The 13,189-nt window shown below is 47.8% G+C and overlaps 1 protein-coding gene across 5 annotated transcripts in view; it reads left to right on the plus strand.

Moving 5' to 3' along the window:
- Nucleotides 1-13,189, plus strand: part of PDE9A (phosphodiesterase 9A) — a 49,823-nt gene that overhangs the window by 9,850 nt on the left and 26,784 nt on the right. For 2 of the 5 annotated variants that reach the window (XM_032678189.1, XM_032678191.1), the window contains exon 1: nucleotides 11,209-11,672. Coding sequence is in view for 1 of the 5 variants with exons in the window: in XM_032678188.1 (XP_032534079.1) it covers nucleotides 3,097-3,167; nucleotides 4,795-4,872; nucleotides 5,724-5,767 (193 nt within the window). In the remaining 4 variants the exon portion in view is untranslated. Of the gene's footprint in view, nucleotides 1-3,096; nucleotides 3,168-4,794; nucleotides 4,873-5,723; nucleotides 5,768-11,208; nucleotides 11,673-11,856; nucleotides 12,002-13,189 lie in introns of those variants that run through there. The other 3 variants (XM_032678188.1, XM_032678190.1, XM_032678192.1) reach the window with 3 other exon arrangements.

Genomic DNA, 13,189 nt, shown 5'->3' on the forward strand with positions numbered 1-13,189 from the left:
AGTCTTTGTTTTGCTTCCCACTCTTTCACTACTACATGGAGTAAAAGGAAAAATCAAAATTCATCCTCAGTGCGCTGAAAGCTCCTATTACTTTCTATGCATCAGGTCAGGCCAGCTTTCTTACCTTTAATGTTTCATCTTCTCTTGTCTGTCCTGGTCAATAATAATTGATTTCCAGGATAAGGAACCTCAATACCTGAAATAGCACTCCTGCCACATCACAAGCCTTTACCTTCTGTTCAGCTGCAATTACCATCATCTGCTCAGTTACTGCATGTACCAGTTGTTGTTCTCTCCAATATTCTGTCAGCCAGTTTTAGCAGCTATCAGGCTGGCAGGATGCTGTGTTCTGCTAGAGCTGGATTTCAGCCCCATCTGAGCTCGATTGGCAATGTTTTATTGCTTTGATTGCTGCTGTAGTTTAATAACCGAGGGTCAATCACTGGGTAACACAGACTTTTAAAACACACCCATTTCCCCAGCAGTAGATACTACCTACCTCAGCAATCAAGTGCCTTCATGTTTCATAGAGATTCTGCCTGGAGTAACCTCATCCGGGTCAGAAAACAGGGAAGGTGGGTGTGAGTGTATGGATGGGTCACAGAAGCCCCTGGAAGTGACCTCTGTCATCCTCTTCTCTACCACAAAACCCCTGGTGGTTCACTCAAGAGTAGGAGGGCTCCTCACACCAGTGAAAACTGAGGGCTGAAGCTTTGCTGAAGTGTCAGTGCATTTCCAGGACTAACCAGCCTGGTCAAATCCTGCCATGTTGTCCCAGCTCTCCTGGTACTTCAGGCTTGTGATGCCCCAAGCTCTGAGCAGGCATTAGCAGCCCCTCACTGGCAGAGCATCCTGTGGACTCTTCCATGACTTTCCCATTGCCAGTGGCAGAGGTCTGGTCCTCACCATGTGACTCCTCCAGGTGAGGGATCTCCCCTGGTGTCTGAAAGGTACCTCAGAGAAGGTACATTCCTACAATTCAGGAATTAAAGCACTCGAAGGCCAAGGCTGCTGGAGTGAGGTTGCAGGCTTAATTACCTCCTGGCACCTACACCTTTTGGGAGAGTCTTTAATTAGATGGTGACATGTTATTTTTCCAGGATCATCCTCGCCTCGCTGAATTTACAGGGCCTGCCTAATGCAGCGAGAGCAGCCACAGCCCCCCACTGCAGGCAACCCCCCTTGCTCTAGACCCTGCCTCCTCCCAGCAGTCAGACCAGGTGACACATCCCTCCTTTTCTGGGTCACCAGCCTCAAGGCTGATCTGTGGGCATGCACATCCCTCGTGTCTGTGTTGGTTGGCAATAGAAACCGTGAGAATATGGGATACTACGGGTGGTTCTGAGGGGTGGAACATCACATTTCCACCAAGGCACTTGAAAGGAGAGGAGATTTTTGACCTTGATCTCCCCGTGCCTCAGATCTCATCTGCAAAATACCACTTTTTTGCTCCTCCTGAGTTTTGCCACAGGTCCCTTTGAGCCACTGCATCCTGAACCCTGAACAGTTCCTGACCCCTGAACCGTGTCACTCTTTCTTCTTGTGGGATGTGAGAGGGAAGCTGCCCCTCCCCGCACCACTGCTGCCCCACTGCAAGCCCCTGCAGCCATCCCATTAGCTCCAGCAGCCCCCAGACAAACCACCCCCACTGCTCTCTGCTGTTCCTGGCTCTAGAAAGGTGGGCTGGACCCAGCTGCAATGAGGCACTTCATTTCCACAGCAAGTTCAAAGCCTCCACCATAGTCACACACACAGTGAGTTTTCTCTGAGAGAAGAGACCCAACACTGGTAGAAGCATTCGAACTCAATCCTGTTTTCTTATGTCTGCAGTTTCTTTTTATTCCACCCACACTTGCTTTTTCCACTGCTGGTACTTTCTGATGGCTACTTCTCCCCCAATATTTCCACTAAGAACAAGACTTTTGGTTTAGAGCACTGAAAGATTCGATAGTGCAGTGTGAACCCACAGGGGGCACATGAGTTTGGAGTGAAAGCAACCTCAGGGACCTCAGTCAGTGGAGCTCAGACATCCTATAACCATGTATTTATTGGAACAGGAGACTCTTCATGCAGAGTGCTGCTGTTGAGTTCTTGAGAGTTTTCTTTCAGAGGCAGCATGCTGTCTCTGAATCTAAAGAGAAATCAAATTAGGACTCCTGGGTTCCATTTCGGGCCTGCCACTTAGCCATGGTAAGGTACTGGGCAAGTCATTTATTGTAAATAAACTTCAGATTACAGAGCTGAAACATTGCACATGGGTGTAGTGAGGCCGATGAAAAGTACTACAGTGATATTATTAAGGTGCTTTCTACACCCCAGGTGCAGAAGAGTTTCTCAAACAGGAAGGACCATCACCCAGATGTCCTGATGGACACAGGAATCTTGGGAAAAAATGGTAGCATTGGAATGGGTCACTAAAGGCCGTGTCTCAGTGGGATCAGGGGGATGTTGTGCTCCTTAGATGCACTGCTCAAACAGTCTTCTCTGCATAGGGGCTGCCTGGTGTGTGTGGAAGGGTGGGGCTATGAAAAGGTGTTTGGGGAGGTGGGAAGGTAAGAGTGGCAAATTCCAGATCTGAACTCTGACCCAGCAGCAGGAACAACAAAACCCAACAGTCAGCAGGAAATTTGGCACAGGCTGGGGGGAAAAACCCTCTGCTCAGTTTACAGCTAGCATATGCTGGTATAGTCCAAAGCAGTGCCCTTTTCTAACATCCAATCTGGGCTGTTTTGTTCCTAAATCTGGGCTCTTACATCCTAAAATTTACAGTTATTATCACCCTGCAGCAGTACTGCACTATCAGAAACCTTTTGCTCTCAGTTCACTACTCATTATTCATTCAATAGTTCATTATTGCTCTACTTCTGAACAGCAATTAGGTCTCCAGGGCTTTGCTTGCTTTATCAAAATAGACACAGGTATTAAACAGGAGTAGAGAAATATTCCAGCTCACAGGCCAAATCAGATAATTGAAATTACAGAATGTGCCTTAAAATTAGCCAAGTTCACGCCTGGATAGAGCTCATATCTCACTGGGAACTAATCATCCTTTCTCTTCATCTTCCTTTTTCCCCCTGCTGCTGTCCCATTTGGAAGGTGATCTTTAGTAAATACTGCAACTCCAAAGATATCATGGACCTCTTCTGCATTGCAACAGGGTTACCAAGGTAGGTCTGACTTTTCATTTGTGACATTCATTTCACTTCTGTTTCTTTACTTCTGGGAACAATTTAAAAGATAGGCCCCAAAAGATTTATTTAGCTGCTATTCAGGCTGCTCTCTCCTTCCAATCTACTGCAAGAAGAAACTGGGACAATCCAGAGCTGGAAGAGTGTGGAAGCTCTGGCAGGGCATGGAGCCACTTCAGTGCTGGCTCTGCCTGAGGAACAGAACGGAACAGAGTAGAACAGAGGAGATCTAAATCTAAAATAATAAAACCAAGTGCAGAAGCCCAGCCCTGAGTACACACAGGCTGTGTACACCTCTGCCAGTTATAGCTCAGCATTACGTTTTTGCCCATATTGAGTGAAATACAGCCATATGTTTAGAACCCATTTTTGGGGGCAAAATTTGGGGCCAATGAGAATCATTGCCACTAGGTGACAAACTTTCTATTTAGGTGTAGTACTATCTAATCACAGGCATGGGGTAGTCAAAGGCAAAGTACCCCAGCAGAACTATTTTATTGAACGTAAATATCCCCATATCCATTGCCTAGGGCAAGTATTTCCTAATTTATGTTGTCCTGCAAAGTCCAGTAGTATCCAGCAAAGTATCCCTCCCTCCTGCTGTAATTTCCTGTAGGGTTCGTTTCTCTTACCTTCAGCCTAGAGAGCAGCATCCAGCTGAGACCTCTGTGTTGAGAGGGATCCAGGATCATGTGTGGTTGTGTGTCAGTGGTGGAGGGTGGCACACTCTAATATCCATTCCTTTCTGCACCACCTGTCCAGGGCAGTGGAGCAGGAGTAGGGAAGCCCCCTAGTCACCTCTAGAATCATGGGTTTATTGCATGACTCCATCTCTGAGGATTTAAAGACAAAATTGTCTGTATTGACTCAGAATTTGCATAAGTTGCTGGACAGAATTAATGCTGATTATTCTGACTGTTTCCTCCCATTTGACATTAAAGAGGTTAATAACTCTCATTTGCCTATCATGTCAAATATTTCCACTCCATCACCCAGGAATCTTTGTTTAGCAGTTTTAGTTATTCATGATCAGGGTGTTCACTGCATATTTGGCATTTTATTTTCACTAGAAGGTTTCCAAAGGACTGTGCATTTTCAGTCAGGCTCCTGGAGCCAAAGTAAACCTGCAAGGTTTACATCTGAGCCTATGAGATCACACTTAGCACAGTATTGAAAAAAAACCAACAAACAAGAGCCCATATTCAACAACACATTTGTTTTGTTTGTTTTGGTAAAAGAGTAACTAAATAATTTGAAGACATTCATAGCACCCATAGTCATTTGTACAATGTGAGTCAATACAGAGCTGCTGAGTCAATGTATCAGAAAACTCAGCTTTTTCACAGAAATGATTAGTCAGTGAGTCAACAGAATAAATGAGTTAACAGGGAGAGAAGTCTGCTCTGAGATCAAAGATGATCACGCTTCACATTTTACCAGAAACCCTTCTGTTAATTGAAGCAGTTGAAGCATCAAGCCTGCCCTGTCCTGTGCTTTGACCCTTTCTGCACTGAGGTAACACAGGTCCCAGATAATTCCAGGCCAGGGAGAGGATTTCATCAGGCATTTCTAGGTCAAATAATCCTCTTTGGAACACGCTTTTCAGGAACACGACCATCTCCCTTTTGACGGCGGACAACTGCATGGTGTCCATCGATCCGACCATGCCTGCAAACACAGAGAGGTAAATCCTGCTGCCACCTGCTCTGCAAAACCAGGGTCAAGCCCAAGGGAAGGGGGGTGGTCGCCTGCCTTTTTTGTGCAGTGGGAAGTGAGCAACTCCATGGAGGGAGGGGGATGACAGAAAGAAATGCGTGCTGGCCTATAACCCCAATGCCTGCTGGTTTTGAAGGGTTTTACTTGTTTTTAAAGCAGGAGTATTTGAGGACAAAATACCGCTTTCAAGTAATTAATGTTGAACATCTGTTACCATCCCTCCCTGTTTGCTGTCAAGGCTCTGAGCTCCTTTGTTCCCCCCACTCCTCATTGCTCTGCTAGGACACAACCAGGAGGTTACTTGAAAAGCCAAGTCCAAGTCTTTGATGAGCTTAGGTCTCTCCCATGCTGGTTTTGGCCCTTCCCGTCTCCAAGTCCCTTTCTCTTTTTTCTCTTTGTTTTCCTGTTGCTTGTCCAGCCTGGCACTTTCAGTTTCACACTGACTGCTGGCAGTTACTCCTTCATTACTTATTTCATCATTGTTTATCACTGCCATTACTCTCACTGATACCCTGTGGTGGAGCCCCAGCAGCTGGGAGGGAGCTGCATCGCAGGACAATGTGTGAAGACAGAGCAAAAAGATGATCCCCACCACTGGGGCTCCCTTCTGACCTACCAAATTTCCTCACCATCTCAGTCCACAAGCTGTCAAGGCTTGCCAAAGAGGAGGCATCTTTGCCATGTTCGTTGTATGGCCATACAGCACAATAAGGTTCCCTCTGTCTCTAGTAAATCAGAGGGTCATGTGTCCAGAAAAATGCCTGAAATACAAACTGCATTTTGAGTGTTGCTAACATCAACTCTCTCTGACTCTTCCAGGTCTCCATACAAAGTGATACCTGTTGGCACTGAGCAGCTCTCAGGTAAAACAACCCTTTTGCACTTAATTTACTGCCGCTGAATTTGTGAACATTTGTATTTGGAAATTATGTGGCTATGATGGAAGAAAGAAAGGTGATGTTGTTGTAGTTGTGCCTACAGCAGAATAAAGGTTGTTTGATCACAGTGTTCTGGAGGGAAGCTTTAAAAATGTCCCTAAATTTCAAAGAATTTGAGGGTGAGGTGAATGGCTGAGGTCCAGGGGACTTTCCCCATGCCTAATCCTGGTCTGACTCAGCACTCCTGATGCCTTTGGAAAAGTCTTGCACAGAGCAGTGGGGGTTTTTTTAGGCAACACAGGCAATATGTGAAAGCCTGTCCTGCAGTGTTTTGTGAAACTTATTCATCTCTCAGCAAAGCTCTGCTGGAAAGCTGAGCACAACATTTGAGCCCCATGTTATTTCCAAATGGGTGAGGAGAGAACATAATTTCTGCTGTGGGCATGGTAGCTCTAACTGTGATAAATATTTAAACACACCTGACAAGATTAAAGAAGGCCTGGGTGAAAGAACACATCTGGAACACATTCCTCAGCCACAGCACTGTTGTACTCCACAGGCAGGACTGAAATGGTGCTTTTACCATTCCTCTTTGCCTGCCAGTGTCATGCTCAGCCCTGTAGATCTCAGACGCTGGAGCAGAACATTTGCTTGGGGCAATTCCTGTCGAGCATCTGGCTCATGGTTTTGCTCATCTGTGCAGGTGCAGTATGTTCTACCACTCACATCAGTGCAGCCTGAGCAGGAGCCTGAGCCTGTGCACTGTGGAGCTACAGGGAATAGCTGCTGAGGCAGGGACTGCAGCAGGGTAGGAGATGTCAGCTGGGGACACGGTTTGGAGCACTAAAATGGGAAGATAGGAGAGACAAAGGGCAAGAGGTTAAGATTATCTTGGAAACACAGAGTGCACAGAAAGACCAAGAGTGAGACAGAAAGCCTGGGGCTGGAAAAAGCAGCTTGCAGGAATGGGTGAGTCTGTGGGACAGGAGTGATGCAGTTTTGCTGGTCTCACCTCATCATCCTCCTTACCCTTACTGCAAGTCCACCTCTTGTTCTTGCTTAGGCTCCTGTATTATGTAAGAAAATGTCTCACAGTGCTGTCTTCTTTAGATGGGGAGGCACAGGGAACCAAAGCCACTCCATGAGGCATCCACTGTGGCAGAAACATCTGTGGGGAAAAGGGCAGAGCAAGGCACTGTAGGAGGATGTGGGGGGAGACAGGGAGGCAACAGCAGGGAGCCTGTTTATGCAGAGAACAAGGTAAATTGGAGAGCAAAAAGAACAAAGGGGCTATGAAACAGGAAGAGTTAACCACAGTGAGATTGTAACAAGCCATGAGCAGGTCAGTGATTGCCGTTCTTGCCAGAAGGAGGTAGTCAAGCCAAGGACACACGTGCTGCCAAGGGAAAAAAAGGTGTCTCCTGAGCTATTTCCTTGTGACAAATTCTGTTGGAACAGCATCACTCTTCTGGTCCAGGAGTGCAGTGTTTGCATTATCAGATCAGGAAAGGTGGGGTGGAGCAGGTGTTCCCTGGGTGCCAGCTGGTGTGGGTAACCAGTAGCCATTTGCCCCAAGACAAAGACCAGCAAATGGGCCAGCGTGGCTCTACCAGGGAATGCCACTGTGTCATACCAGCTGGAAGCTGATTGAAGGGCTTCTAGAAAATCTACCTTTTTTTTTTTTTATTATTCCCCAAACACGAAGCGAACCGTATATTTTATAAGACCGTGTATAACTTTTTCACGCTCCCCCAAGGCCCTCATTCTTCATCCCCAGCTGACAGCACATGGCTCTGCTTTGTGCAGAACATAGCTCACTGTGTCAGCGAGATCTCTCTCCCTCCCTGCGTTTTATAAAACAAGGATTTCCAAAGATCTAAGTTGAAAACGGCAAGAAAAATTCTGGCCACAGGTGCCAAAGCATAAGACAGAGTCCTGCTGTGGAAAGGGGGTGAAAGTTGAACGGAGTGTGATGGAACTAATGTTCCTTGGTATCTGTTTCTCTTTCACATGGGTTGTCATTAATCTTAAGCATTCCTGACATTTTGCTGAGAGTAGGAAGAATAAAAAACCCAGCTCTGTTCTAGTCTTTACTTCTTAAACACCTCTGCCTGTGTGTTTTCTGCTTCCCAAAGCAACTCATCCAAATACATGCCAAAAAGGGGGTCACCCCAATTTTCACAGCGGTGGGAGGCAATGCACCTCTTTTCATCAGTCTCCAGGCAGCTGGAGCAGAATGACACACACTTCAACAGAACAAAGACGTAAAAGGTGGGACTGGAAAATATATCCTTCGGGAGGAAAATATAAGCAGTGGCTTTTATCCAGCAGAGGAGATATCCACCAGAGTCCTGCTAAGAAACTGTTCTTCATTTCCTGGCCACAGTCATGGGAGATTGTTGGAAATAAAAAATTATTATCCAGTGAGGGTTGGATGCAGTGGTGTATCAGGGGTCAGCTGTCTGCAAGGCAAAGGCAAAGGCTGAGCTGCTCTAGGCCTGTGGACTGTTGCATCACATGTTGTCCTCCTCTTGTCCCTCCTGGACCACCAAGCAGAGCATTAAACCCCCAGTGCCAAACCCTTCCTTCTCTCTGGGGTGTTAAAACTCCAAGCCTATTGAGCTGGTATCCTCTCCTTCTCGACAGCAGAAGGGCTCTGGTCTGTGTCCTCGTGGTGGAACTGGCTCAAAACTCACAAACAAATGTCTGTGTTGTCACTCTAATTAGCAGGGTTCAGGCACTCTGCAATATTGATGGAGATGACGATTAAATGAACAAATCCTACTAGCAGTACGCTCTTGAGAAATAAATTGGGCTCTGTCATGTTTCTGATAGTGCAGAGAAAGGAACTATTGTGGAAGATCAAGTGAGTCTGACCCACCGCAGGAAAACCTGCACAGGGACTTTCCTACTGCTCCAAAGTTAGGACAGCAAAGCACTCGGGTGGCTGAACAAGTCATTAAAGATCTCACCAGGATGTGACCTGAAAGAGCACAAGATGTGCTGAGTTATCCCAAGTTTCTCTCTGCACCTCTGTTGCCAGCTTGTTCTGGTGGATCCTTCAAAACAAACATCCCCCCATCCCCGGGGGGAAATGGGTGAGCAAACCCAAGAGAGCAGTGCCCTGATTGGGGTGGAGGCCAGCAGGTGGGAAGGGCTCCTCACCACCCCTCCGTGCTCAGCAGCCCAGTGACAGGATCCTGGCCATGTATTGGAGTCACTTCACCAGCCTGAGGTCACAGGCAGAGCTTCACCTCCCACTTCACTTACTACTCAGTATTTGCCTTTTCAGCTTATCTGCTCTCTAGGACCTGCACAGAGGGTCTCTCCACGGGAATATTGGCTTGCAGTGGGAGAAATAGCACAACCAAGACATGTGTAGCTGCCTGCTAGAGGGCCCAGGTCTGAACTGGTGCCAACCCTGCCTGCCCACCATTGACTGCACCAGAGATCTGCAGGGCTGCTTTTCCCCTCTGAATGATTAAATACATAAGATGTTGTGCAGATTGCTGCTGATGAAGAGGACGAAGCTTGTCACTGTGTCTAAATCTTCTTACTCTGAAACATCTCTGTTCTTCCTTTTGGAGGCTTATTCACACTTGCAGCTCAGGCAAGACCAAAGAGGACAGAGACTGTGGACCAAAATCCTCCTCCGGTCTGCTGCTCCTTGCATGCAATCCCCCACATGGATGCCTGCATTGGGACAGGGCCAGCTGCTTCAGGATTACTCACCTGATTGGGAAATTGTGTGCAGGAACCCAAATTAACCTGGGCTGCCAAGTGAATTTGGTGCCCATATGATGTGATTCACGGACGTGGGCTTGAAGCTCACCCCTTCCTGAGGCTTCTGTCCACCTGTGTTTCTTTTTTAGTTACCCTGACTGCCTAGATCAACAAATCACGTAAAAGTGAAATTCAGAACAGAAGCTCAAGCCAGAGGCAGAATCGTTTCTGAGAAATGTGGTCCAGAGAAGAGCAACAAGGCTGGTGAAGGGACTTGAGCACAAGTCCTGTGACGAGAGGCTGAGGGAACTGGGGTTGTTCAGCCTGGAGAAGAGGAAGCTCAGGGGGGACCTCATCACTCTCTACAACTGCCTGACAGGAGGTTGTAACCAGGTGGGGTTTGATCTCTTCTCCCAGGCAACTGTCAGTAAGACAAGAGGGCATGGCCTTAAGCTGTGCCAGGGAAGATTTAGGTTAGACATTAGGAAGAAATTCTTTACAGAGAGAGTAAGCAGGCATTGAATGGGCTGCCCAGGGAAGTGGTGGATTCTCTGTCCCTGGAGGTTTTTAAGATGAGACTGAATGTGGCACTTAGTGCCATGGTCTAGTAACCACAGTGGTAGTGGATCAAGGGTTGGACTTGATGGTCTCAGAGATCCCTTCCAACCCCCTGATTCTATGATTGTATGAATTCACCAACCTGATGCTGGCAGGGAGAGGGAGATGCCCATGCCCTCCCAGCCTTTCTTGGCCACGGCAGAAAAGATGGAGGGAAACCAAGCCACCTCCCAAACCCCATGCAGTCCCTGCCTGCAGCCTGTTGGGGCTGGCAGGATGGCAAGGGGAGACAGGGAGAGTGGGGATGGAGGTGGCTCCCTGGCCTTGATCCCAGCTGGTAAGAGAGTAGAGGAAGAGTTATTGCTGAGCAGGGCGGTGCCAAGCAGAGGGCACTTGGCAGTGGGTAATAAACCATCTGTGTCAGTGCAGGGTAACCTGAGCTGCCTCAGCGTGTCCCTGGTCCCCGCCCGGCAGGGAAGGTGTGCGCTCTCTGCCAGCCCTCCGATCCGGCCACGGTGGGAGTCACAGGAAAAAATGCTCCTGCCATATTGCCCCCACCTGCTTTCTTCCCAGACCTGCTGGAGACAAGGCAAAATGGCTCCTTCCTCTGTGATGTCCCAGCCAAGCTCCCTGCTGAGATTGGCAGAGGCCAACGGGCAAGGAGCCGAAGTCCCTGTGCCCGCAGCGAGCACGGGAATGAGCCATGGGAAGCCCGGGGAAGCCTGAGCTGGCCATCCCCTGCCCAGAATTACACCATTGCAGCATCTTCTGGAGGGGTGGGTTCTGATTTTCTTTTGTCAGGTGTAAAACACCCTGTGTGTCGTGCAGAAATCTGACTTGATGAGCACCTGCGTTTGCAAACGCTGCATGTTCACGGTGCTGCTGGGGGGGGGGAGGTGAGAAAGGAGTTGCTGTTGGGTTTTGGGGTGCTGCAGCAGGAAACCCTGGGCAAGGTACCCAAGCTACATGCAGTAGGATTTCATTTTCACAGAGGGAATCACAGCAAAAGAAATGAAGAAGCTGAGGGAAAAGGTATCTGTGTGCACCTGGGCTATCAGCCCTGCCCAGACGTATAAAAAAAAGAAGACAGAGGGTAATAAAGAGCGTAAAAGCACACCTAACCCTCCTGTTCTACAAATAGGGGACAAGTGAGACTACACGATCTTGGAACAATGTCTCATTTCCTTCAGAAACAGGGGTTACCAGAGGTCTCCCCCTCAGAAAGGAACAGGGCAGAGAAATGGATCTTTGTCTCTTTAAGATGAGACGAACTGCCACTCTTAGTCATATATCTTTACTGCACCCTAGGGTTATAAAAACATACTCTTCATTTTGAAAGTCTTTTATTACATCCATAAACATCAGATTGCAGCTGACTGTTCCCTGGATGAGAATTTCCTAGTACTCCAAGTGAGTTTTGACAGGGGAGGGAGTGAAAGTAAGATTGTTGGGTTTTTTTTTTTTTACTGGAACGGTGTTTATAGGGAACTTGTCAGTCTCTGGCACGCTACAGCCACTGTCAGAGGGCTGAGCAGCATGGAGTGAGAGGACACGGGTTTCTCTCTTTTTTCACTGTCTGACTCGGGTGCCATCCCAGGTGCAGCACACGGTAAGTTTTCCTCCTGCCTTAAATAGGACATGGCATTTGCTTTGTTTTAGCGCTTGGGTTTTGTGGGAAGACTGAAAAATGGGTCTCTGTGAAGAGAACTAATCTCTTCCTTTGCTCTGCTCGCCACTCCACTGGGAGCTGGATCATAGCAAAAGAAAAAAAAAAAAAAAGAAGAGGGAATTAGATCTGAGACTTGCAGAGCACAGATTGCTTGCTCCAGTTTAAGACACAGGGGTAACAGCCAAATTGTTTTGACCAGCAGTGTGAATGCTCTTGACAAGTGTTTCTGACATCTCTAATACCTGCAGAATTGCGAATCCTTTCAACAGGTACAAGAGCTATTATTTAGAAATACATTGTAAATGCTGGGGTGTATTTCTGTCTGATGTGTTTTGCCTGGGTGATTGCACTTGTGAGGCATCGTGTTCCCCCGGGGAAGGGCATGAAGTAGCTGCAGAAATGCCATCAGGGTATTTCTAAGTGGGGTATAAATGGGTGTTCTGTAATCTGCGAGCTGTATATGAGTACATTCAACATTTCCTCTCCTTGGGCACTAGAAAATATGAGTACAGCCCCTGTAGAGCAGGAATGACTGCAGCACAGTGCAGTTTGTGTTAGCTGGTGGGGGAAAGAGGAGCAATCCCAAACAGCAGCTCACAGTTCAGCAAAGGTGATTTATGCTTCCCCCTGTCTGTGAGAACACAGTGAGGACACACTGAAAGGTGGGAAAACTCACTATCTTACTTCTTCCTTCCTAAGTGTACTGGTCCCCGACCCCCCCCCCCCCCCCCCCCCCCCCCCCACCCTCGAAATCTAGAGTCCTGTTCTAAGGGCTTGTTTGATTTTCCCTGTGTTAGTGACCGCAGTCCTGCGATTGTCTTGGGAAGAGGTTGGGACTTCCCCTGAGCCAGCTGAAGAGCCTGAGGCTGGATTTGGCAGTGGGAGGTGGGGAGCTGCTGGCACGAGCGTTCCCGTGTGGCCACTGCTGCAGTAGCTCAGGAAGCAATGAGATCCTGACAGGATGGATCCCTGTGGCAGCTCTGTCCCAGTTATGTTCTCAAGGGAAAGGAGTTGAGAAGCTTGTACCCTGCTGTGTCCATCCTACAAACCAGGAAGGGTGGACCTCCTTCTTAAAGGACAGTCACTTTGTCATCTCACATTTGCCTGAAGTTAATGCATAGCAGCTTGATCCTTGTGAATTTGTGCCAAAATAATGTCCCAGTGTAAAACTAAAAGGCAATCTGGATATTTTTTTCTGTGTTCATGAACTCTAGTGTTGTTAATGGGCACTCTCTCACAGTGTGCTGATGGTGTAGGGGCAGTAATTGTGAGCCAGACCTTTCAAACATAGACAGCAATTTTTTGGGTGTCCCACCCAAGAAATGTGAAAGGTGTCTCCTGTCCAAAGAGGCTGCCTTAAAGAAGCCAACTCTCAGGGACCCAGCACCCTTGGCTGTAATCTGCAGGTGAGATAAGGAGTCATTCTATGATTCCCAAACCCTGTCACTGTTCAAAGA

The sequence above is a fragment of the Chiroxiphia lanceolata genome, chromosome 2 (genome assembly GCF_009829145.1).
Source record: "Chiroxiphia lanceolata isolate bChiLan1 chromosome 2, bChiLan1.pri, whole genome shotgun sequence".
NCBI lineage: Eukaryota > Metazoa > Chordata > Aves > Passeriformes > Pipridae > Chiroxiphia > Chiroxiphia lanceolata.